The following is a 23,439-nucleotide window of genomic DNA, read 5'->3' on the forward strand; positions in this document are numbered from 1 at the left end:
GCTTAATCAAATGACTATTTCTAAATTTTCAGGCTATGTGCAGGCCAGCAGGCAGCTCAGCTCATCCCGCCATCCGTCGTCTAGTTCCTCCTCCTTCCAGTCCGGGCCGTCCCCCAAAAATTAAAATTACGGTTTGTTTATTTCTGTTAATCTGGAAACGCTGTAAAAAGTCTGTTTACAAGTTTACGTTCGTCTGAACTAACATATGAATTTTTCTCGGCCTTTTTGCAATATTCTCTATTTCTAGTCATGAGCAAAGATGAAACAAATCAGGATCAGATGATCTACAGTGACAAAGCCAGTTCAGCACAAAAGGAAAAAGATGAAAAAGCTTTCAAATTTAAAGGTATTGGCATATTATTCTGTCTTCTTCTAATATTGTTGTGAACGACTGTATACTGCTGTATAGCAACCGACAATATGTTTTTACTTAGATGTAGTTTTAATTTGCATCTTGTTGGCAAACAAAAATTCATTTCCTTTTTATCAAATTCAGAAGACACAAGTACACACATTTCCACTGTGGATATTACAGTGAACGTTCCTTGCATTGCATCTTCTGTGTTTTTAGAATCATTTTTTTTTCATTTTTTTGGCTTTAAAATGTTTCATTATAAATTTACTAGTCTTGTACCGAATGCACATTTCAATGCAGTTTTGTTCTAGGTGTATCGAAACTATATTCACCATAGTTGTAGACCATTTAGACCTAGTATTACGTTACATTTGTAAATAGTAATGGAAGATATTCAATTGCTTAATTTTTTTATTACTGTTTTGTCATGATGGAACAGCCGCGGCTTTCCTTGCCGGCGTGACTGGTGTCTCGATCCTTTTTGGATTTGGCACTACTCTCGCCGCGGCCAAGAAGAAGGATCCCCATTTTTTCGATCAAGGCCTGACTGGACGCATCGAAAAACCAACGACGGAGCCAATTTCCAGTGAAACGGCCACGGCAGTGAGAAGACGTGTCCCAGTATCGATTTCTTCTGTGGAGCCGGGTGCATCTTTAGCTATTCGAGCTCTTGGCTGGGGCACTCTTTATGCAGTGACCGGATGTTCTGTACTATTCTACGGCATCTGGAAACTTATGGCTGTTAATGATGTAAGTATAATGTTGTCTACTACAACAGGGAATTAAAAACAAAAAAACACCACTCGTAACTTTTCGCAGAGCGCAGGAATTTTCTCCCAAGTTTCAGTTGTTGATCGGCTTATTTATGTTTTCGAACTTTCTCTTTTCCCAATGGATTGCGTTGGTGCGTGGTCTTTCTTTGTAAATTCTTCGGGAAACAAGCGCCAAAGTTCGATTTAGAAACGGTTACAAATATTTCGACAGCAGATTATGTTTCTCGTTCCAAGTCGTTATTAGGGAATTTCTTAAATACTTTACCCGACTCATCAATTTAACAGGCATTCCTTTTTCTAGTATTGACAAGAATCAAAGTCGTGGCCATAGAACATATTTCATGATTTATGACATTTCCCTGTATTGATTTTGTCCACAGCAGTTCCCCTTTATTCGAAATAAACATACTGCACAACTGCAGTAGAAGAATAGATTTGTCAAGTGGATGAAAGCTCATGGGCTGGATTCAACGTTCATTAATCAAGTCATTTATTCCATTCGAGCCGGGTAACGAGTGCTATGCCAACGTGGTTTTCACTGTGCTAATAAACGGCTTCATTTTCTCCGTAGTTGTTAAGAACTTCCCACGCGCAAAGTTCATTCTGTTGTTTGTTAGTGCCCAATTTAAATTTTTTTTCCTTGTTTTAAAGATCCAACCAATTAACTTTATTTATTTTAACAGTTGAAAGAGTTTCGACTGAAAGTTGGTACTTGGCTTCCGGCTGTCCCACGGAACAATCCTCCTCAGGGTCGTACGGAATTCTCTGGTCTCAACGATTTATTGCAGTACATTATCGATGTTGACAAGGAGAAGAAAGAGGCGTCCAACAGAAATGATACCAAGTGAGTGTGTATGTGTATTACTTTTGTCTCATCCAGTCCAAATTCTTATGAATTGACGTCATCCACAACAAAGACATCTCTGTTATACTTTGAAAGTTGAACAAGATAGATATACGAGTTTTTCAGTAGTGATAACAAAGTTGTTTCTTCTTCTTTTCTTTCGTTTTTTTGTAATTTTTCCTTGGATTTTAGGTTAGATACAGTAGACGGATATAAACACTCAGATTAATCGATCAGAATATGCTCTTAGTGAATGACTGAAACCCTTTTTGAAACGAAACCGAAACATAAAATCAAAGGCGGAAGAAGAACATAAAAGACATAGACAACAGACATTTCAAATCGGAAATTTTAATTTGTAACATTTTTCTTTTGCCACTTTTAATCAATAGATCTTTGTACAAGTATATGGGCATTTCGGAAAGGTGCGATGAGGATGTACAAAAACATTGCGGTCCAAAGACCAGGGTACCGTGAAACGAAGAACAAAGCAGAAAGAGAAGGGATTATCGGTCCTGAAGAGGCATCTGAAGTAGAAGAAAATTAAGCCCAAAGATGAGTACATTCAGTGGGATGGAAGATCTCAGCGCAGACTGCCTCTGAACCGCCGCTGGTCGATCACCTGAGGACACACCAAACAAAACAAACGAAGCCAAGGATTAGATTCTCCAGCCGTTTCTAAATTATATCGGTACAATATCATCAAGACATTTCGGCGTTCTATCCGTGTTGGTCGATGGTAACCGTAATTCTAATGGAATTGAAACAGGGAAAAAATGAGCGGCAGCCGACTGAATAATTCAAGATGATTTCGATTAGATGCAGGTGAATTTTCAACTTTTATTGCGCTGCTGACTGAAAGCGTTTCCCTTTTCTTGTGTGACGCCGACCGACAGCGTCAAGTATACAGTAGCAGCCTTGATTTTGCACGAAGAAGTCCTGAAGAGAACCAACTTTTCCCATCTCGTCACTTTGACTTAACGTGGAAGTATCCCGCCACCACATTGACGTTCACCTTGGCCCTCGAGAAATGGCGATGAAAGTGAGAATGATTAGAAAATGACATGATACGCCCTAATGCAGGTTTCCTATATGGCGATTATGGTTTCATCTGATGAAAGGTATCCACCGAAAATGACATAAGATGCTTACAGAAATACCCAAGGTCTTTGCAGAGTGAAGTAGAAAATCGGGTCGTGTTGAGCGCAAGATTGTCGGGCGTCTATTTTCGTGACATCTTTTTTTCTTCTTCTAGGGGATGCCATAACCACTGGCATTGGGAGCTTCGTATACGATGGGCAGTTACGAGTATTAATACGCAAGTACGGCATTCAATCGATCCAACACGGACTGGACGCCAGTCGTGGACATTGCCGAGTTGAAGGTTCAATGTCTCGTCTGGGGGACGTTCCGTCGACGCCAACGACATGGAAAAAACTCGAAAAACTTTTTCATAAACTGCAACCCAATTTCATCGACCATCAAAGCTGAAGAAAGGCTGAAATAGCGATGAAAGGGGGGCAGTTTGGGAATTGACATCAACACGCCAGATATTCGACTGGAGAAATGCCAAACTTGCGGCACGCAAAAAAGCAATTGGAAAAAAGGGCCAAAGCGCAACGAAGATATGACAAGAAAAAACTCAAAAGGATTGAAAGGCCAACAGTTATTCCTGCCTACTACTTGAAAATGGAATTCCCCACTCTATTTTAAAATTGAGAGGCGGGAGTTTGATGCCGCGAAAAGATGCTGGATAGAATTTGAAAAGAAAGACGATACGGAAATGAGAAGAGATTTTCTTGTTTGTTAGTAATGGAGGTAGTTCCTGATCGATCAATCGACTTGCCATAGACGACGATCGAGCCGAAAAATTAAAAATGAGTTTTGTTTTATACATTCAGGTTTTATTTGCGCAGAATGGAATTGCAAACTGAAGGGAAAGTAACTGTCAACACAAAAATTACTCGCGTACTTTTATCTCTCGAGTCTTGAAAGTCAATTTAGTTCTATTCTCTTTTCCTCCATTTGGCCGTCGAGTGCTGCCCAAGTTATTCAACTCCTTTTGACAAACACTTTCCTTCGTCCCGTCTTCCTTGGAGGAGAGACTCGATCGAAAACTTGTCGTTTCTGTTTGCGATTGTCAAGAGTTTGCTGGCCCGTTTTCAGTTGCGCAAGTAAATGGAAATGCAATCCGATTTGGAAACAGTGGGGAGGATTGAACCGCGTAATTGCTTTTCATTCACAATGGCGATCAATCAGAAACGGTCGTACATGTTGTATGTTATACACCTGGACGTTATTTAAAAGAGCTGCTGTCGGCGTCACGACATCCATAATTACATCGGCACAAAAGACGGCGACGACCAGATGGCGTGAGAACGCAGACGGCCCTTTTCCAGGTATCTGGCAACTTTTCCTTCTTAACCGGCACACGAGTAAGTGGCCATGCAGAATATTTTGTGCAGCAGACAACTTTATACGTTATAGAATTTATTTGCTTAATCGGCGTTGTTATTTGTAAGAGACAAGGAAAGATGGCAGTGGATTCCAGCGAGAAGTCGCCCTAGTCTTTTTTACGCTTTCTTAGCAGAGAGAATTTGAATGTTCAACTTATTGGCGCCCGTTTTCACCTCCGTGAATGAATCAAAAAGGTAAGACAAACTAAGTAAACTAAGAAACACGTAACCCAATGGCCAATGGATTTCAGTTTACTTCGAATTCTAAATCTATTCAAGAAAATTGCCATTGCATGAATTTGACAGGCTCCTACTTTCCACATAATAGTTTTTTGTAGGGAATGTTTTGTTGTTGGGAATTGATAGCCATCAGTGGGGAAGCACGAAACAATTCCATCAGCAATTTTTGTTTGTCCCCGTCAATTTCAGATGCCAACGGAAATGGTAGACGCACTAGAATTCGATTTGATTTGTTCAAAAGTCCTTGCAACAACGTAAGAAATCGAATGGACATGAAACGGGTTCTATTTTCTATACATTGATCAATAGTTTTTATTCACCTTGTGAAACGAAGACGTTGACTGATGCGGATTTTCCTCTCCACGGTGCACAGGTATAGTTGCCGGAATCGGCTGGATCTGCTCGCTGGATCACCAAACGGCTCGTCCACGCCATCCAGTCGCTTTTGCCGGCGATGGATTCAGCAACATCTTCCAGGTAAATGGACACCAACCCCAAACCGGCCGACGATTTCCCGCCGTGAATCAGCGGCCGGCCGTTGTGAAACCAAACGAACGGCGCTCTGCCACCCACCACCTGCTGAAATGGAATCGACTCTTATAATTAGGGGGGGGGAGGGTTGAAATTGGGTGAATTATTTACGACGGACGTACCGCGGGTAACGACAACTGGTGAAGTGCCGTCTGTTCCCGGTTGGTCTCGTTGCTGTTGTTAATATGGAAATTGTTGGCTTCTGGGTAGAGTTTGCAATGCAGTTGGATGTTGCTCTCGGCTTCGACGTGGTGCTCACTGCCCTCGACGACCGACGCTACCGGCGCCCAGACTAAAAGTTCGACAAAGTGCGAAACTTGTCCCTGTCCGCCCGCTATCTGCGTCGGACGTCGGTTGGAAAAATAATAATTCAAATTCCGTCAATATAATTCACATTTCCTGTGTGACATTTTGTAATAATTCTAGAGTGTTTTGGCATTTGTTCCTTTTGTTTGATTACGAGGGGTTTCGTTCAGCGTGAATGAGTTATTGGTGGGATCGTCACGTTTTCATACACGGCCGAATCGTCACGCAATCTGAACGCCAGTCAACTGCTCTCAGATTCGTACACAAATGCACTTCCTTTTCTTCTTTTCTTTTCTCGCCTCTTTTACAACATCCAGCAGAATGGCGTGTCTCCCCATTCAGTTGCTCTTCCATTTATACATGTACGCATATACTCACTCTCCTATGTATTCAATGAAAAGAAAAACTTGAACTGAATCATGGATGGACGGCGTCGAACGGAGAGCCACGAACTGCTGGACCAGAATCAACTTGACGGGACGATTCATTAGAGCGTGAAAAAAATAAAAGGGAAAACCCGGTTGGCAAGGAAAGGAAGTAAAAACAAATAAACGAGTGGTGACGTCATGTCAGATTTTTTGTCTCTGATGGTCATGGATGACTGCTGGATTGTCAACAGGATCACGTTCTATACCAACACCCGTATCATCGAGATCCCAGTCGTATTTTCCCTTTTATTGATTCACGTTTTCTTTATTTACCTGACATTCATAGGTGCCGGAATCGTAGAGTTGCGGCGATTTGAGCATCAGAATCCAGTCGGGTGAGCCGGGCCGGTTGAGGACGCTGAAACGGCTGTCGGCCGTGTAGATGTGACTGCCGGACGACATGATGTGCCAATCTCTCCGCCGAATCCACGAAACCTGTCGCAAAAGTGACAACCAAATGGGGAAATTAGAATTCATTATTAGCCGCGTTTTATTCCATCAATCACTAATCAAATGTGTCGCTTTTGGACTCCTGAAAAGGGCAATGTGTCGGTGGCAATCCTGAACAGGACAACCAAAGCCGAGCGTAAAGTCCAGGACCACAAAATGTCATCAAATTGTATCGGCATTAAAATTGAACATTGTGAATGCGTGTTGGGATTCTGTGTCGCCTTTTGACTGGCGACAAAGTTTTGTCAAACTCACGCGAAATTTCACCTCATCTTCCGTTAACATTGGGAACCCGCAATAGGCACATATATGGAGGGTTATAGGTTATTCATCACTACGAGGATGACAGTCGTAATGCACCGGGAACATTTCCATAACAGACGACCGGTTGGTTTCTGGAACGAAAACAAAGTCGGGGAAACTGATGGCCTTTGCAAATTAACCATCAAGTCGCCGCAAATCAACAAAGTGGCGGTTAGAACTAAGTAACAAGTAGCACTCATCCAACTCCTCTTCTTTTTGGTTAAAAATTTAATCTCAGTGCAATTTTGAACTCAATTTTGTTGTTTTGGCAAAGCTTTTTAATTTTAGCTTTAAGATTATTTGGCTGTGGATTATTGCCGGCATCGTTCCACTCACCTCGTCCTCGTACGTTTTCGCCAAAGTTTTCTAAGTGCGTCGCATTTAATTTCTCCGATACAGCTATAGTGGACTTTGATATTCGATTATCTTTCCGGAATCCTTAAACTGTCATCTGCACATTCGGTGGACCCTCTTCCTTTCCTCTTGATAATTATTAATGATCCACCCACAACGTCTCAAGATTTTCAAGTTGCAAGTGAACAAGGGAGGCGAGAGACTTGAGACAAGCAGCTAAGAAGGAACTAAGAAAAAGGATCGTTAAATTATCAACTTGGAAACCGATTGGAGTTGCTCAGAAAAGGTGTAACAAAAAGAAAAAAAGATTTGATACGAGACGATTCTGCTGATTTGAAGTCAAACAAACCTGCAAGGTTTCAACCGTCACGTAGGAAAATTTAACCTTCTTGTCCATCAACGGCGTTGTCAAGGAAGATATACAGTGTACACCAATAACCAGATCCAAACAACGAAATCGGATATCGAGAAACAAGCAAAACACATCCGAGTCTTTTGAGAGCCTAGGAAACAGGAAGACGCCGAAAGGGAAAACTCGTGTCGTTGACGTCAACAACATGTTTCCCGTGATTGTAAAACAAGTAAAAAGATGCTGAACATGCAAATGTTGTTTCCAACGTTGTCGTGACAGTCTCATTTTGCGCTTCTTTTTTTTCTCCTCTCAATCTGTTAATTAATGCAACAAAGTTTCAATAACAGACGATGATTTTTTTTAAATATTCTCTCTAGTCCATATTATCTGTTATGAAATTGTACTAAATAAAACGGTTAAACTTTTATTGAATCTTTCATTTTTGTTGAGTCTAGGTATGAAAAAAAAGCGCGAAAATGAAAAAAAAATTGCGGTCTGGATTTAGGATTTAGGGGTCGATTTTTAATAAATTGTAATCGATATGTTAAACATTGCAAATTGGTAGATTCAAATTAGTGTCGTCTGCTACGTTTTCGTTTCAATTAGAAGTTTCGTAAAGGAGACCACAGGACACTGAGATTTCAAAGAAAAGCGGAACGATCACATTTTTGGACATGGATGCACCAAAATAAATTTTAAAAAATGTGGTCATGGTCATGTTAACTTTGTTTCGCAGCTATGGTATAGGAACAGTCCCATACCATGTCGAGGCTTTCCATGTGCTCCATGCTTTCCATGATCTCCATGCTGTTTGGCAGGTAAAAACTCAGAAAAAATGGATGACTATGACTATATTAAATAGAAGAGTTCTACTTGTTCCAAGTATGTCAATTGTTACTTCATGACTAGCATTATTTATCCCCTTGTCGATGCATGGCAGTTTGTTTGCACTACATGTAAACTTTTCCTCTGTGCAGATTTGAGTCCTGAGCCAGCCATCGTAACAGCAAAGTTTTGCTTGTGCTGCACCTCCAGTTAAATGATTTGACTAATGACAGGCGGTCATCAGCAACAATCACAGTATCATCACTTAGGTAATAATTTTCGTCACTATTATTAAACTGCATTTAACCTGCCAGATTTTTTGATGATCCTGTTGTGTTCAGATGACCTTGAATTCTTCTGTTTAGTAACAATTATTTTCAACTTTTCCTTGCTTTTTATTGTTTCTGTAAAATTTTTCGTAACTCATATTGTTGAAATTTTCTATTTAGATTAACAGCATCCCGTTTAATTGGAGAAATTTCCAGTGTCGACCGAGTTAAGGATCTCTTCAATCCCCCCTTTTTTTAATGTCCTCGTGTACGCCCATGTGAATATGGGTGTATTCACGAGGTTTTTTCCTATCCCTCATGGCGGATTCAACATTTCAGCGGATGGAGCACTTGTGGATGCCAGGCTTAAAGGTAGGACAAATTCATTTATATTTTTCTTTTTGAACTATTTGGTGGCGTTGATTTTAAATAATTGCGGAGTATGATTATTCCTGGGCCATGCAGTTGGCTGACAGTCTGACACTTTTTATCACGCTGTTTTTGTTTTTCTCAGTCAGAGTTAATTAAATAGTTCACGCGTGTAGAACGACTGCAGATCAGACCCGTTTTTTTAGCTCACTACTTTGACTGTGGGTAAATAATAAAAAATTCAGCAATATTTGAACTTGAAAGTCTCGAAGCAAAGTGCAAACTTTGCGACACAATTTTTTCTACAAGAGGGTCTTGCCGCCACACCGGAACTTCCTGGTTTAGTGCCAAGTTCTTTAACAGCCAAATATGACCTCATTTTGAATTTACCGAATTTTCAACGTGTTGCTTTTTGAAGAAACGGAACTGTAAAACACGCCTACTTTTGTTTGGAAATTTCCGAGAAAAACAAGAGTGATTTGTGACGCTTCTTGTTTTCCGACACTTCCGACTTTGCAGTGACGCCAACTGACCAGAAAAGGTAAAAGTACTAAAGTGGTGACGCATTGTCATCTATTATTATTATTTTTGTGGGCAACTTGACTCAATAGATGCGTCACGCTTTCATTTCCCGTTGAGTGTGTGAGCAAATACGAGAAAGAAAAGGATGTTGGCTGTAGGCTATCTTTAGAATGGTTTTAGTGGTTGCGGGACTTTTGACGACAACGTACACTTTCTCTGGCTTTTGGCAATTTTCTATCCAGCTAGACAACGCTATCGAGCATTGACGCAAGGGGTAGACAGGAAAAAGAAAGAAACGCTGAGCGTCGATCTCAATCGATTTTTTGAAAACCTAAAATTCTCTTTTCTTTGCCTAGCGCTTCCTTAGTTTCTCCTCTCCGACTCTTGTTGTTTGGCTTTTGAGCTCTTGAATTCTTTCTACCGATCCTTTTGATAACTTTGTTTAACATCCGCCACAAGAAGAAGAATCAACAATTGAGAAGAATCAGCTCTCAGCGTATTGTAGTTAAAAGTTGTTCTGACAGGAAGGATTGTAGAAGAAGAACAAATCGGTTCGACTTTATTCGTTCGAATTTTATATTTTGTAGGAGGGAAACTTTTTTGATTGTACCCAGAGTAATGGAACCTTTTGAAAGTCTTGCGTTGATGACGATGGCCTCCGAAACATTGGTTATTTGTTTAAGGCTTGTGCGTGCGTGCTGCGTGTTCCAAATAATTTCGCGAAGAAAAGTTTCGCACACATTTCATCTAAAAGTCCATTGCCGGGGATCTTAGAGATTTTTTTATTATCCCGATCCAATTAATTGCGATGAGCTGCCGGCCAAATCTTGGCCTCTTTGTTTTTGCGTCTCAACTGTCATGTCGTCGACTGCGGTAAATGAGTGAAAGAAACGGATGAAAAGAGTCGGAACAGCTGGAATCGTGCGGATATGGTGGAATATCAATGCATGGCCTCCAGCCTGTGTTGCACATAATAGCTCTAATCCATCAACAGAATGAACGGAATAGTTTCCCTGCCATCATTCCCGCAGTTATGACTCGACGTTTCATCTAATTGCCTTTTTTATTGCCTTTAGTTATGTACAAGTAAGTTGTCTCTACGCGAACCAAGCAAACTGCGGTTAAACATGGGCTCGTAGCCGATAACTTTTTCCAGACATGAATTAGACCTTTGAAACAATGCTACAAAGTTTTGTAACCGTCATCGACTCTTGTCTACCCCCTAGTGACTTCCAATAAATCCCTGGTTTATTTTTGTCGACGACAAATAATAACGGTTGAGGATGAGAAATGACTTGTACTCTTTTTTTTCTTATTCGCACTTTGATTAATTGTTACCATCAACTTCTAGTTGCTCTGGTATGACGTGACTCTGATGTTCTGATATGACAGAAATTACACGAAATGGAAAGTATATTATTTTATACTTTTTTCCTCGTTGTAATACTTGAGACATTTTACAAGGAAATGTTTTAGTGCCCTGAATAACTGAAATGTGTGTTCCGTGTTCAACAAGTTTTCGTTCACACACGTTATCGATCCGTGATGATGGTGGGAGTTCCTCTTTCTTTGTCTCGATGTTGTGTAACAACAAACAGGATAGAATTTATTATTTTCTTATTTGTTTCGTGTGGTAAATAAGTCTTTTTTGTCATTTGAATGACGGTCTGTCGGGTTGTTTGTTTAGTCTTTCTTATTTTAAAACGGTAAAACTATTGTCAATTTAAAACTCATTGTCAATTATCTGAGGTTTTCAATATATTTCCGCTCACTCTTTTTCCGTTCTCCCTTGATAGAACCATCTTAACTCCCATGAGCTGCAGGGAGGGGATTGTCATTGATCCTCAACATTTTTGATCTGTTATGTGTAGCTGATGTTGCCAGTTATTATCGCCATGGTTTTTTCTATAAGCTGCTGTTTGGTTTGCTGTATTTTGATGAAACGGATCTTGATTTCCACTCTTTAACCACTTCCGCGTTGTGAAGTTGTTAGAAAGTCGCTGTCCAACTTTAACCTTTTGCCTCGACTATCCCTTGACTTGACGCTCTTGTGACATACATCCGCCGCAGAAGATGTGTCGGAATTTTCCCCCAGCTCAAATGTAATACAAAAAAGGGCCTTAAGTCGCGTCCTGAAATTTTCGTGATTGGGATTCCTAGTACGTTAGCCCGTTTTCTGTTGTAATATCAAAGTTCATTAGTCTTTTTTCCCCTTTCTCTTGAGATACCTCGTAGTGTTATGCAACCCTTTGGCATTGAGAATTCAAATGAACATTTTCTTTGGCTCGTAGATGTACTAGAGTTTTCATCAGGAAACAGTACGTACTACTGATTAAAAGGAAAGAAATGTGATGCGAAAACAATGTTCTGTACTTCATTCGTGAGTATTTTCCGATGGGGCCAATGAACTTGTAACCGTGATGGCTCTTAATTTGCTCTCTTATGGCCACCAGGCCACCAGTCCCAAAAGTATCATCCGTCTCTGATTTCCTTTGGTCGTATCGTTTTGCCGTAAACTCTTATTCAAGTTACATCTCTACAGATTGTTTCATTTGGGCACGGGAAGTCTTTCCACGCGAATTTTAATGAGGCGCTTTGGGGCTTGTTTAATTTACTTTTCTAGAAGAAGAATTCTGCCAAATTTCTTTTTCTATTTTTTCCGTTTGTTATTGTTTTATGTTTATAGTTTTTATTTATTTATTTTTTTTAATGTTATCGGTCTCGTACGAGAATTGTTTGTTTGTTTTTTTTTGCTCACCACTGGCTTCTTCCTTGTTAAATAATCATTTCTCTGCTGATCGACTGATAATGAGAGGCAAATAATAAGCGATGTTTTCAGTTCGACTAATATTGTAGAACAGCAACAGCCTTTGAAGTTCCGTGGTTCACGGGGTAAACACAACATAGGAAAAACAACAACGTAGAAATCCAGGAAGGAAAATGAACATTGCGATCGATTTAATTCAATTTTGGCAGACGCCCAAACTTTTTAACAACAAAAAAAAAATCGATATCCTGAAGAAAGATAATGTTGTTCATTCTCCTGCCTTATCAGATTTAAAAGAAGTTCCTGAAAATTACCCTATCTAATGCGATAAAAAACAGATTCGAAGATTGGAAAAGTATGTTTATACAGTAGAAAACAAGCAAATTAGTGGAATTTAATATTTTTGAATGAGGAGATCAGATAATAGTCAAGAAAAATGTTTGCTCTCGGCCGATTAAAGCTTTTGATTTTTCATTTTCTGCGTTTGGATGGGTCCCAAGAAAACTGGAGTTTGTGTTTTAAAATGCTCTTAGTTTCTCCGGTGCCAGGCGACAAAAGGAATTGCGTGAAGGTCAAAGTCCGATATTGACGTGAGTGATGACGTTGCCACAACAACGACAGCAGCCGCTGGCAGCGAAAACATTATATGAGCAGTTTTCCCTATATTCCCTATATATATTATTCGATTTAGTTCCCAGATGCAGTTCATAGTAGGCTAGTGTATGTACTACTACACTTTACCGACATTCTCGATGGTCTATTCAGACATTCTCGATGGTCTATTCCGATAGGGCCGTAAGTGCCAAATGGAAATGGCGTTCCATTCGTCATGCCGATCGATTTCTCATTTCGTGGTCAAAAAGGAATTGGTGATGGGGGGTAATTATATTTACCGTTCGCTGTCCGAGGCTGTAGGCCTTGCACGGAAGGAGGACGGTCTCGCCCTGTAAGATGATCATGTGATTGGTGGTGCCGTTTTCCATCGTCTCAGGAAGGAGCTCCTCCAACTCGACGGCCACGCCACTAGACGAAAGGGGAGCGGTCAACGTTCGTGGATGAGCTGTTCCAGCAGCCACGACGACGACTTGCTTGTTGTTATCAACATCTGGAATGAATATTCAATGCAAATGGTCGTTGTTGAAATCGGACTGTTCTTGTTATTATTGTGTGCATTCTAAAGGAAAACTGTCAAATGTTGCATTCATCTCCGACATTCATGACGATCGTGTTGATCATTCGTCATAAATGATTTGGTTTCATTATTTACCACTAGAAATGGGTGCCTCACATTTCACATAGTGCTCTATTTCAGTAATATTCTTGCGCCTTCTGATTAATGTAGAAAAGTTCTGACACCCTTTGACGAATGGTGATTCATTAAAGTATTTGGTTATGAGACCAAATAATTCCATTCGTTTCATTTCCGTTGGCTCAAGACTCTTCCCAGAACTGACAACTTGTCGGACGATCAATGGGAGAATAACTTGAAAACACAAGCTGGATAAGACTAGAACCGCTTGATGTAAAACTTGTTTTTTTTTTCAACTTCAAGACATTTCAAACTATTTGAAATTTTCTTAGCATTTAAAAGTTATGTCCCCTCATTGATTTCTTCCGACTTTGGCAGATTTTGACATTTCGAATTCAAATTTATAGTTACTGATTACGCCAGAAATTTTATAAAATCTATTAAGAGAAGCATTTGAAATTCAGGCGGTAATATCGCACAATCGGGAATAAATGAATCCAGTGAGCATTACGGTTTTCATTTCACGGATCATTTTTGGTAGTCAGCGCGTGCTGATTATTCGTTGTGATCTTGAAAGTGCATAGATACGTAACGGTTGCATATTCATCAAGCAGATGAAAGCGCATCGCCGTATTTCTGTGTGTACTTTTCCACCGGTCCGGCTCGCTCTTCTGAAAGATCAAAGATTCAAAGTCAAAGTGACTTGCACTCCGAAACACAACATCAGCAGCAGATTGATTGGCCGTGAGGGTCAAAGTGATCCACAGCTGATTTCGTTGCACAATCCAACTGTTCTAGACAGCCATTTGATCTTTGCCACATTGAACGAAATAACTCTCCCTCGGGACTTTTCGATTCCGTTCAACAGTAGGCTCATTTGTCATTTGTTCCATGAAATATTCTCGGGCCTCCTGCATTTGAATGGATTTGCAATTGATTAAAGTGCCCATGTTTTTTTTGTGTATCGATATTATGCCTTAATAATTTTCTATTAATCTCATCTTTGAAAGAAAAAAATTAACTAGCATAGCCTTAATTTATTGTTTTCTTTGTGTCTTAAACTCTTAATTAATGAAGAAGAAATAATCCGATACAACGTTCATTCTAATCTTTTTGGATGATTTTTTAATATTTGAACGATTTTTATATTATGAAATATGGCTTGGACTCGGAGCGTGTTCGGTTGAATTTTTCGAGTCATTGGATAAAGTCCTGTAGAAGACCGATCCATCTTGGATGTTGGCTCAAAATGTTGAAGTATATGAAATTCTGGTGAATTCAAACATGGAATATTTTTTCTGCTTCGCAGAAAAACAGTAGGGCATTACTTATCATTTATGACAGATTTTTCTTATTCAAATATCGATTTGAATCTATTATTGCTTTGTGAGAAACGTCCGGCTTGATTCACGCAGGGCTGAAAAGGCCAAAAATAACACTTAAACTTAATTTAAACGGTCCTTTTACCTGTGGATATTTTGGTAAACGAGGGTTCCGCTGCCGTAACAGCAGAAATCTGGTGGAGCATGATGATGAAGAAACTGGACAGCAAAATGACGAGGCAGCTACAAATGAACCCGTTAGCACCAGCCATTTTGTAGTCCAGTAAGAGTTTGGTTGGAAATCGGTCACTACTCTTCTCCTAAAAATTGGAAATAAGAAATGGATTAGAATTGTAGAAATAGGGGAAAAGGTCGTGCGGATTTGATGAATGAATTAACAAATGAATAACCAGGAGATGAATCATAAAACCTTGATTAGATTTGTACTGCACCAATCACTAGAAACGATTCGCTTTTTACTCGGAATAGATTCAATTAGAGATGGAATAGGCGACTGTGCCCTCGCTTTCCTTGTTATTTCACATTCCAGCGCGATCCACCCATTTTCGACGTTGCTGGCGCATTTTCTGCATGTAGCCATGTCACAAAAATACGAGCGTAAAAGCGTTATCCTTCTCCTGCGCACACATCACGCCCGAGCTGCTAATACAATTATTTCTCTTGGTCCCCTGTTTCTGCCGCTGTTTGAAGGGCAATTCCAGTTGGATTTGCGCTTGTTACAGAACACAGACAGAGCTGCTCTTCTTATTATTCCTTTTTTGCCCACGAAAAAGATTTCATGAGAGTTTTAGATTCTGTTGGAAGGTCTTCTTTAGAGAGATTTGTCAGTCGTATATCTTGAACGTTGCGTATCAGTTTGGACTCGACTTCATTAACTTATTCAGCGTGCAAGGAATGTAGTATTTATAAGTTAATAGACGTGAAGGAGAAGGGCGGAGCGAGAATGTTAAGTCAACGTTTTAAAACGCATCCTGCGACGTAACGGAATTATTTAAAGTGATGGATGGAAAGGCGTAAATTACGGCATCAAGTCGTCGCTGCTTCGGAACTGTCATGAAATTTGTTCATTGTTTCCTCTTGGAGAAACAAATGCTGGAATTTGAGATAAAAATGGGAGGGGTGTCGTTCGTGTCACGTTAGGACGAAATTAGTGCGACGCGACTAACTCGGAGAAGTCGAAAGATCTTCCGTCGTCTTTTTTCTTGGTATTTTTGAGGGCATGGAACCCATCAATCTTTTAGCATCGATCTAATCTGGTTCAGTTCTTTTTCTTATTTCATTTCCATTTGATGAAAATTTTGTGCGCGAGACTAAATCAATGGTGTCAAGTTTGGACAACTCATTACCGTATTTTTTAAAATAACAATTGGACCAACGGATCAAATGTCAAATGAACGGAAGGAATCCATCTTTTTAGAAAATCTCTCCATAACTTAACAAACTGGTTCGATCTATCGTTGTTTGACATTGTACCTCTTCCATATTCTTCCTACTAAAATGGCCTTAAACTTTCCGCATTTCCTACATCTTTGTCAAAGAGACAGAAGGGCCAACAGCGTGCGCCGTGTCCTGGTGGCGATTATCAAAGTCAAAGGGAGACAGCAGAGAGATTTAGTTGGCCCCATCTGTGCACTTGTGTGTTATCGAGAACCTCTTGGGAGATTGTCTGTTGTCGAGCAAAAGGGAAGAGATAAAACCAAAACTTCTTTCATGTTGGACCAAAGGAGTGAACTGTCGGTTGAGACTCGTCGTACCTTTTTCCTCCCCCTATTTCCCATTGTATTTTACTGCAAAGCGCAATCCATCATTGCCTTTCACACACGTAATGTGTCGACGACGAGCAATTTCTTTTCCTTTGAATCGATTCGACTGAAAATGATGCGTAAATGGCCACCCAAGTTCCTCTCATCCCAAGTACTTCGATCGATCATTTTCGGCGGTGGATTTAGCAACAGCCACGAGATTCTAAAAAAAGATTCCAAAACACCCACACATCGCCAGACTTCTTATTGATAGACCCTGCGTATTTATACACGGCGGATGTGAAAAAGATTCGAGGAAAGAGACGACGATTTCCGGACGGCTTATTGTTGACTAGAATTTGAGCAGCTTCCAACCGACAGCCTCTCAGTCATCGACGAAACAAGTTCCAACATCCCACCACATCCGCCCAAGATCAAACGCCAGGATTTTGTTGTGTGTACAGGCCATGTGTCATCCATGTGAGGTGATGTCTTCGAGTCCGTGCCACTTTTTCTTCTTCTCTTCGATCGACACTCCCCCGTGGTCCTCCTCCTTCCACTCGAGTTTTGATCTATGCACCACCACGTCAGACCATAGACTAGACCGTATGAAATACAGGCAAGATTCTTTTTAAATGTTTAGTCTTTGTATTTGAGAGGAACAGGACTCGGATGGAAGATGAGGAAACCACCGATGAAGAAAGAATTCCACAATTAGGTCACGCTCCTATGTATACATCTTTGGCTTTAGTAGGAGGACTTTGTTTTCCTGTTTCCGCTTGTGTAATATATCACCGTAACGACTTCGATAGCCGAAATGAAAGTTATTTTTTTTCTCTTCGACAGATTTCTTTATTATGATTTCCGTTTCTCATCCACTAATCGATAACTGTAGGACGTTGGAATGCGTTAGGAATTATCTTTTTCAACATTTTGTTCGTCTTCACGAAACAATAGGATTTTTCGATTGCACCTTTCTATTTGTTTTCGTGAAAAGGAAATACAGATGAAAGGATTCTTATACGACAGTTATAGTTATAGTTATAGTTACAGTTACAGTTACAGTTCTCTTCAGTTCAGATCAAAAGCAACGTATTAATTAATTTAATTTATTTCAAATATTTGAAAATCATGACGGGAGAAATTTGTCGATTTTCAAATAGCTCGCGACCTATTTTGGTCAATAATAATTAACGGGTAGTAAATTTGTTCAAATTTTGTAATTTGAATTTCTCAGCTGCTGTCGTTGGACATTAATAAGTCGAAGAACAACTTCTTGTGCAGAGTAACGAATGAATTATAACTTTTGTTTAAATTCGTGTGTGCTCCGTTCGTCATATTGGTAATATTTCAGCAACGGTGTTTTTCTGCTTTTATCTCTAAATCTTGTTTCCTTCGAATTTTTGAAAGCAATAGAAAACGTGCAATGCAAATCTAAATAATGAAAAGGTTGCCTTTGTTAATTTGCTGGTTGTTGGTTGGGGTTTTCATATTTCTTGTCGTTTTTGTGCACGTTTCGTGGCTAGTATTTACAGTCCATGAACTATTGGATGCTCAAGTGCACACACATTTAGATCCGGAAATGTTTCTCTCTCATTTTTTTATCATAGACGTTCTCGATTTGAAGTTGGAAACATGCTTATCTGAAAGACTTGAATATGGTAAACCTCCTGTAAAAAAAGCAATGGTTGCCTTTGTTGAAACACCAATAGAAAAGATCGATGCTGAATGATGCATCGCTGATAATCATGTCAGCTGCTGCCGCATTGAGGCATCACGTAGGCCACACTTAACAATAGTCTTCTTACAATTCTCTATTACCGTTCACCATCAAGTTTCGGGGGGGAAAAAATATGTAGCGGGATCTCAGCCCCAACCGCCACTCGGTTGTTTGTTACGGTTGAACGACTTTGCAGTAACTGTGAGGCGAAGAACTTTAGTTGATCCTTTGCGTTATTTCTTTTTTCCTCCAGTAAATTTCAAATGATGACGCGCCACGGAGCAGCTGCAGCCCAGCCAGTGAGCTTGATCTTTGAAAGCCGATTAGAAAAGAGCACTAGGGTAGCGTTTGCAAAAAAGAAAGAAAAGGCCAGCAAGACATTTAAATCCCGGTTTCTTCTTTGCCCTGGGAAAGCCCAAATGTATAAACCCCACAGCAGCAAGAATAGCTCAATTTAAGTAATAGGCATACAACTGGATACCGGATAGAGACAACTCGAAACAGAGGTGCACTTCAGTTGCTCAGACACTACTACACTGAGCTGTGCGCGCAGTGTAGAGAGAGGGGGGGGGGGACAAAGCTCCACGGAACACACCGGATATTTGTTATTATCTTAAATCTATAGGCCAACTTTAGTCTAGCAATAAGTCAAGTGGATGTCGCACCCTAGAAACTGCCACTTGGGTCCCTGCGCAGTAATCCAATAAAGAAATGTTTGGGTTGTTGTATCGCGTGATGAAGATGTACGATGCTGATGGGAAATTTAACTTGACGTTTCAAGTTTTGAACGATGTATAGTAAGCCAATCCTCATGTTCTTTCAAAATGGTGAAATAGACGATGATTTGCTTATTGGACTATTTGGCTGATTCTGGCTCATAATTCAGAAATTGGAGATGACAAAAGATATGGCGGCTACGCACGAACCATCATTCGTGGTTCCCATTTCTTTTATTTTCTTCGTTTCGAGTCATTAACAAAAACTCGGCGTACACTTTCTTTCATCTCTGTCCTATTCAACTTTTTCCCCCCTCAGCCTTCTGTTTGACGCTCGAGCCTTGGACCAATCAATCTAATGAGCTGCTTCTTGTCTTGTTCCTCTCGTTCTTCTCTGTGACTTGAGCAAAGGCAACCCGAAAGAATAATGAGGCTGAAATCCCCGAAAAAAGACAAAGTTGCGATGCTTATCAGCCAAGAACGATTAGGCAGTAGCGGCATGCACATTACTACTCATCAACCCCTCGGCTTGCGCTATGGCCTGGCTGACTCCCCGCCCGCCTGAATCTATTGCGTTGCCCCTTTCGATTGCCACCAGCATTCCGTTTCCCCATGTACGAATGTTGGACAATGACTTGATTATTCGGAAACTTTTGAATCGGACCATTAAGAGACGACACAATTCGGTGGTGCCATCGCTCGTGCGCGCCATGGTGTCAAAATGGAGTCGGACGGACTGGATGTCGCCTGACAGCTACTCGCCCGTCTATTTAGGCATTTTGAGTTGTTTTAGTGCACGTATACGTCATGCATAAATCCAATGGAGGGGGGGGGGGGAATTGTGTCGGGAGTTGTTGTTGCTGCTGTTGCTGCTCTTGTGTTTGCCTCGCTGGAGGAATGTCGTTGTTTCGGTTCTCTCTTTCTCTCGTCCGTTCTCTCCTGCGCTCCTTATTTCCCCGTTTCGCCCGTTTTCCGGTGCGATAAGAAACTTCCTCTCCCTTTTATGGTCAGTCGCCTTCTGCTCGACCAACGCATTTGAGGAAGCAACCACCACTAGAGAGAAAAAAGAAAAAGAGTATCGTTTTGATGGAGGTCATTGGTGTTCCCGAAACGGGATTGGCTGCTCGTAATAAAATGGCCACTTGAATTTCTTTCGCCAAACGGATGTTTTGGCTTTAAAAATGAAGGGAGGAAACAGTTCTTTTCAGCAAGTCGTGTATGATGTTGTCCAAAGAAGCTCTTTGCCTAGGATGTATAGCATAGTGTAGTATAGTTTATGCTGTATTTTGGATTAGTTGGGGAATTTCAAATCCCAAAACCGGGATCCAACATGACCAGGGCAACCGAGAACGGGTTGTGCGTAGTACGGTACTACAGAGAGCCATTAGAAAGCCTTTTTCCGTTTCCACTTTGCGATTTTATTTTTTGGCTTCCATCTCTGAGACTGAAACGTAGCAGTAGATCTCTTGAGTAGAGCTGGAAAGATACAAGCTTGAGCGAAATTATTCGATACTAAACCGCTTATGATGACTTTATAAACTCGTTTTGACAGATGTCCCAAGTGTTTCCCTCCCATAGAACTGCCCTACTGCGTATCTCTGTTAAAGATGATGGCAGTTCAATCGACGAAGCTATAAAACGACTATCATTCCCTCTTGGCTTCCAAGAGGGTCCTGCAGGGGGGTGTTATTAGGGCGGGTTTTCGGTCTTTCTGCGGGTTTCATGCAAATTTTTATTTGGGTCTTGTTCGTCCAGGGTAGGCCTTATCAAATTTGTTGAGACGAACAATTTGATATGAAAATATTGTTCCTTCAACTTTAAGTTGAAGCTTAAGCATTTATCTTGTAATAAGCCCTTGTTGTTGATGTATGGCAGTTTGTTTATACTATGTAACCTTTTTCTTTTTTGCAGATTTGAGGCCAGAGCCAGCCATCATAACCACACCATATGCAAGTTTTTTTCTGGTGCAGGTGTTAACCGTCAGCAACAATCTCAGGATCATCGCTTGGGTAATGATTTCCTTTACTTTTATCGACCTGTGACCTACTAGATATTGCAATGCTGGACTAACCTGCATCAATGCCGTGTATTACAGTGAAACCTTTCATTCTCGCATTTATTAACAATTTGGGTTTACCCAGTGTTTCATTTTCAACTTTTCCTGACTTGTGTTTCTATCAGTATTTTTTCGTAATCCATATTCTATTTTTATTTAGATGAAAAAAGCATCCCATTGCATTGAAATGCAATCGAGTTACGGATCTCTTTCTTTTTCCCCTTTCTTGAAATGTCCTCGTGTACGCCCATGTGAATGTGGGTGTATTCACGAGGGTGTTCACCTTTAGCCCTTTCCCGTCTGGTGTAATTTATCCCTTCAGCGGATGGATGGAGCAACTGTAGATGCCTGGCTGTATTTCCCAGACATAAAAGGTAGGACAAAATTGATCTCTATTCTTCCTTTTGGACAATTTTTGATGGCGTTGATTATAAATTGTTACGTAGTCACGGAGCATGTTTATTCGTGAGCTAGACGGTTAAATGCAACTGTTTTCGCTCTCCGTTTTTGTTTTTATCTCAGTAAGGGTTCGCAGATCAGGCTTGTTTTGTTTTGTACCTCACGTTTTCTGTGGGTAAACATCGAATATCACATTCGAAAATATTTGAACTTAAAACACTTCAAGCAAAGTGTAACAAGACAACTTTTTTTTTTACCAAGAAGGACATTGGATGAATACCATTGAGGGAATTTGGCACGTGTACAGTTTCGCTGCATAAATTCGAATAAACTTTAACTCTGAAATTCGCAAAGCGTTTTAGAATGCAACCCGAGTTCAAACACCTCCGTTCAAAAAGAAAAACAAAAAAATGAAATGACGTGATGACAAGAGATTGGCTTTGCGCTTTGATGGCGTCGTGTTAGCTCTTGTTTGTACATCACTCAACTCTGATGTCATTCCCGTTTTTTCTCTCTCAGCCCATTTTGTCGGCAACAGACTGATGAAGGGAAGATCTAATACGTTGAAGTGGAATCAAAAGCAGAGAACCCGGGATCCAACGGAGCTATTTGTATTGCACATACATAAGCAATCGCGTTTCACGCACGAACGCTCCGCGCCCGTCTCTCCTCTCTCTCTCTCTCTCTCTCTCTCTCTCTCTCTCTCTCTCTCGTCTATTCACAATCTATAGATCACATTCGACGAAGAGAAGAGAGAACGAAAGAGAGAGATAGTGAGCTGGCGGGACAAGAAATAAAATGCAGGCCCAGAGTGTAAGAAGAAAAAAAAAGCTATAAAGCGAGCGCGTCTACATATACTTTACTCTACTTTACTCTCCGGTCCAAGCTGCTAACTAAATAAGATAGATCGATGACACCCACTAGTGTATGTATCCCGTGGGCGTTTCTTCGCTGAACGAAAATCGGATTCTCTTATCAAATCGGATTGGGTTTCTTATTTTATTTTATTTTATTCTTTTTCACCGGGGGAGTAAACACACACACACGCGATGGACTCTAACAACAACAAAAAAAGAAGTGGACGCATAGACCCGAGAAGTAACGGAGTGGATTTTTCTTTGTCATCGCCTCTTGTCAAACTGAAAACATTCGAAATGTTTTTTCTCTCCTTTTATTTTCTTTTCGGCACGTGGCTCTTTCTTTTCTCGTCTTATATACTTTCTAGGCTACTTTACGAACCCCAATACTACCCCAGTTTCGTCCTTTCTCTTGTTGAAGTTTGTTGTTGCGACAGATCAAATTTCATTTTTGATGTGTATAGGTTTGTTGGAGGGGGCACAGCCGGATCTCAATACGCGAGTGATCCACAGTAGTCGATGACGCGCATATCTCCGCGGAGATTGAATCCCAAACATTTTATCCCGCTATCACTTTTGACTCGATATTTGTTAAGACTAGGCCCTGTATAGACATGACGAGTCGTATTTCTGCTTATGGGATTTTTCTTTTCTTTTATTATTTATTATTTTCTTCCTGATCAGTTTCCGACGTCAACTTGATAGTTGATTGAATTCCGTCTCTCTTGTCTCTCCAGTATTATATAGGCCAATATGGTCGTTCGAAATTGCATTTATATGAAACCAGATTTTCAGGGGAATTAATATCTCTATCCTTCTGCTCTATATTGGCGTCTTTAATATGCAACAGCGACTTGGAATACATCCGGAATCAATCTTCCTGTCTCCCCCGTTTTTTATTCTTTTATTTTTTTGTTTCCACCCCCTTCGCCGTGACATTCTTTCCGATTCGCTTTCCGCATGGGCATATTCTTTTTTATTTCTTTTGACTCTGTCTGTCGACGAACGACCACGAGCGACTGCATCTGCCATGTCGTCATCCTGAATGATAACAATAGCAATAACTAGGACGATGGGCGGGGGTGGCGGCGACGTCTGCAGTGTGTGGGGCTTGTCTTTGGGGCGAACTCATCACGCATCAAGTTCATTAGCTTCCGGTTGCCGCTCTCGCTGGATGTATAAGGCAGGGGAAAAAGAATCTGTCATAAGTATA

At 40.6% G+C, this 23,439-nt stretch overlaps 2 protein-coding genes and 2 long non-coding RNA genes across 8 annotated transcripts in view; 3 read left to right on the forward strand and 1 right to left on the reverse strand.

The window, feature by feature from the left end:
* The first annotated feature begins 138 nt into the window (after nucleotides 1–138).
* Nucleotides 139–3,571, forward strand: LOC124208026 (transmembrane protein 242-like). Of its 3 annotated transcripts, XR_006880224.1 has the most exons (5): nucleotides 139–346; nucleotides 795–1,105; nucleotides 1,812–1,972; nucleotides 2,365–2,663; nucleotides 2,792–3,571. XR_006880224.1 is itself a non-coding variant. In XM_046605717.1 (4 exons), the coding sequence occupies exons 1-4, from the start codon at nucleotides 250–252 to the stop codon at nucleotides 2,447–2,449; spliced, it is 654 nt and encodes a 217-aa protein (XP_046461673.1). In that variant the 5' UTR covers nucleotides 139–249; the 3' UTR covers nucleotides 2,450–3,571. The 3 variants fall into 3 exon arrangements, 2 of the variants coding, with proteins under 2 accessions (XP_046461673.1, XP_046461674.1); XM_046605717.1 differs by having other exon boundaries at nucleotides 2,365–3,571; XM_046605718.1 differs by lacking the exons at nucleotides 2,365–2,663; nucleotides 2,792–3,571 and adding an exon at nucleotides 2,165–2,337 and having other exon boundaries at nucleotides 142–346.
* The window catches only part of LOC124208022, a 56,999-nt gene continuing 35,526 nt past the window's right edge, over nucleotides 1,967–23,439 (reverse strand). Inside the window, exons 4-9 of one of the 3 annotated variants that reach the window (XM_046605712.1) lie at nucleotides 14,861–15,035; nucleotides 13,038–13,249; nucleotides 6,207–6,368; nucleotides 5,322–5,537; nucleotides 4,989–5,247; nucleotides 1,967–2,594 (exon numbers count right to left, since the gene is read on the reverse strand). In XM_046605712.1, coding sequence (XP_046461668.1) covers nucleotides 2,479–2,594; nucleotides 4,989–5,247; nucleotides 5,322–5,537; nucleotides 6,207–6,368; nucleotides 13,038–13,249; nucleotides 14,861–15,035 — 1,140 coding nt within the window. In that variant the 3' untranslated portion in view covers nucleotides 1,967–2,478. Of the gene's footprint in view, nucleotides 2,595–4,044; nucleotides 4,882–4,988; nucleotides 5,248–5,321; nucleotides 5,538–6,206; nucleotides 6,369–13,037; nucleotides 13,250–14,860; nucleotides 15,036–23,439 lie in introns of those variants that run through there. The other 2 variants (XM_046605709.1, XM_046605711.1) reach the window with 2 other exon arrangements.
* On the forward strand, nucleotides 4,585–7,819 carry LOC124208031. The gene is made up of 2 exons (XR_006880226.1): nucleotides 4,585–4,623; nucleotides 5,042–7,819. It is a non-coding gene; the product is annotated as an uncharacterized LOC124208031 (long non-coding RNA).
* On the forward strand, nucleotides 20,826–21,756 carry LOC124208034. Its single transcript, XR_006880231.1, has 2 exons — nucleotides 20,826–20,923; nucleotides 21,131–21,756. It is a non-coding gene; the product is annotated as an uncharacterized LOC124208034 (long non-coding RNA).

The sequence above is a fragment of the Daphnia pulex genome, chromosome 11 (assembly GCF_021134715.1).
Source record: "Daphnia pulex isolate KAP4 chromosome 11, ASM2113471v1".
Classification (NCBI taxonomy): domain Eukaryota; kingdom Metazoa; phylum Arthropoda; class Branchiopoda; order Diplostraca; family Daphniidae; genus Daphnia; species Daphnia pulex.

Coding starts and splice junctions, on each gene's coding strand:
- LOC124208026 (XM_046605717.1), top strand. CDS start 250: ATGAGCAAAGATGAAACAAATCAGGATCAGATGATCTACAGTGACAAA. Junction 1,106..1,811: donor AACTTATGGCTGTTAATGAT/GTAAGTATAATG, acceptor TTATTTTAACAG/TTGAAAGAGTTTCGACTGAA. Junction 1,973..2,364: donor TCCAACAGAAATGATACCAA/GTGAGTGTGTAT, acceptor TTTAATCAATAG/ATCTTTGTACAAGTATATGG.